The 1745-nt window shown below is 39.2% G+C and overlaps 1 protein-coding gene across 1 annotated transcript; it reads left to right on the forward strand.

Moving 5' to 3' along the window:
* LOC126084739 (olfactory receptor 4Q2-like) lies at positions 1 to 942 on the forward strand. Its single transcript, XM_049899484.1, is given in 1 exon segment — positions 1 to 942. A coding segment is annotated over 1 exon segment (942 nt).
* The last annotated feature ends 803 nt before the right edge of the window (positions 943 to 1745 follow it).

The following is a 1745-nucleotide window of genomic DNA, read 5'->3' on the forward strand; positions in this document are numbered from 1 at the left end:
ATGGATGAAAACCAGACAGAATTTGTGAGAGAATTTGTCCCAGCAGGCTTCTCCCAGACACCAGCTATAGAGGCAGGGCTCTTCGTATTATTTCTCTTCTTCTATGTGTCCACTTGAGTGGGCAATGTCCTCATCATGCTCACAGTGGTCTCTGATAACTGCCTGAATTCATCACCCATGTATTTCCTTCTTGGCAATCTCTCTTTCCTGGATCTCTGTTATTCAACTGTAACTACTCCTAAGCTTCTGGCTGACTTCCTTGAAAATGAAAAGCTCATTACCTATGACCAATGCATTGTGCAACTCTTCTTCCTTCATTTTGTAGGGGCAGCTGAAATGTACCTGCTCACGGTGATGGCCTATGATCGCTATGTTGCGATTTGTCGCCCCCTGCACTATACCACCGTCATGAGTCGAAGGTTATGCTGTTTTTTGGTAGCTGCTTCCTGTACTGGGGGATTTGTGCACTCCATTGTTCAGACAATTCTCACTAACCGTCTGCCTTTTTGTGGGCCAAACCAGGTGGACAACTTCTTTTGTGATGTTCCTCCTGTCATCAAACTTGCCTGTGCAGACACCTTTGTCATTGAATTACTAATGGTGTCTAACAGTGGGTTGATCTCTACCAGCTCCTTTGTGGTTCTGATTTCTTCTTATACCACTATCCTGGTCAAGATTCGATCCAAGGAGGGGACACAAAAGGCACTCTCCACCTGTGCCTCCCATCTCATGGTGGTAACACTCTTTTTTGGACCTTGTGTTTTCATCTACGCTTGGCCTTTTTCCACTTTCTCTGTGGACAAGTTGGTGTCTGTGCTCTACAATGTTGTTACCCCCATGCTGAATCCACTCATCTACACACTACGGAACAAAAATGTCAAATCAGCCATGTGGAAGCTGTGGGACAGGAGTGGACTTACTAAGAAAAAACAAGAGACATAAGAAGTTGAAGGGAGTTTTTTGAAGGTAGAGAACCTGAGGTTGGAATAATGACTTTTGAATAGTCATTTGAATGACTAATGAATTAGGAGATGGTAGGCTAGTTTTATTTTCTTTTATTAAATAATAATCATAGTTCTAGCTACATGAATTAAATGCGAATTATAACTTAGAAAAAGTTCTGTCAAACCAAATTATTCTGTCTTCAGCTTTCTTTTATTTTTTGAAGTAAATCTGCTTACTATTTTTTCTATCCATTTGTGTTCGCCCATGGTATCCATTCATCTGACCAAGTTTTATTCCATTCAGTTTGCCATTGCATACTGTACAAACCACTCTTTCGAGCTCTCATGTCATCTTCTTCTCTACCTTAACATAGGTTCTATTTTTTTTATCAGTTGCATCTTATTCTAACTAAATGTTTGCAGTTAATTGATAAGGAATTGACATGTATTTCTTACTGTCATAAATATTTAAAGAGATATCAGTTAAACGAATTAGAATTCATTAGATTTAAATGACTGCCTGACAATAAACAAATGAGATATATTAGCTTTCTCACGTCACCACAATACTCACTCACCATCCAATAGTGTAAATGAGAGAGCAATTTACTGATAGTTTGAGTTCAAACTTACCTCATTAAATGGCAAACCAAGTGTATCTGGACAAATCATTTTAATTATTGAACCCCTAATTTTCCCATTTGTAGCATACAAGTGCCCACCTCTTAGTGCTGTTGTGAGGACTAAAAATGACAATAAATATGAGTGGGTCTATCTTGGTGCCTGGTTCATAACAGGGTT

This window comes from Elephas maximus, chromosome 10 (genome assembly GCF_024166365.1).
Source record: "Elephas maximus indicus isolate mEleMax1 chromosome 10, mEleMax1 primary haplotype, whole genome shotgun sequence".
NCBI classification, from domain to species: domain Eukaryota; kingdom Metazoa; phylum Chordata; class Mammalia; order Proboscidea; family Elephantidae; genus Elephas; species Elephas maximus.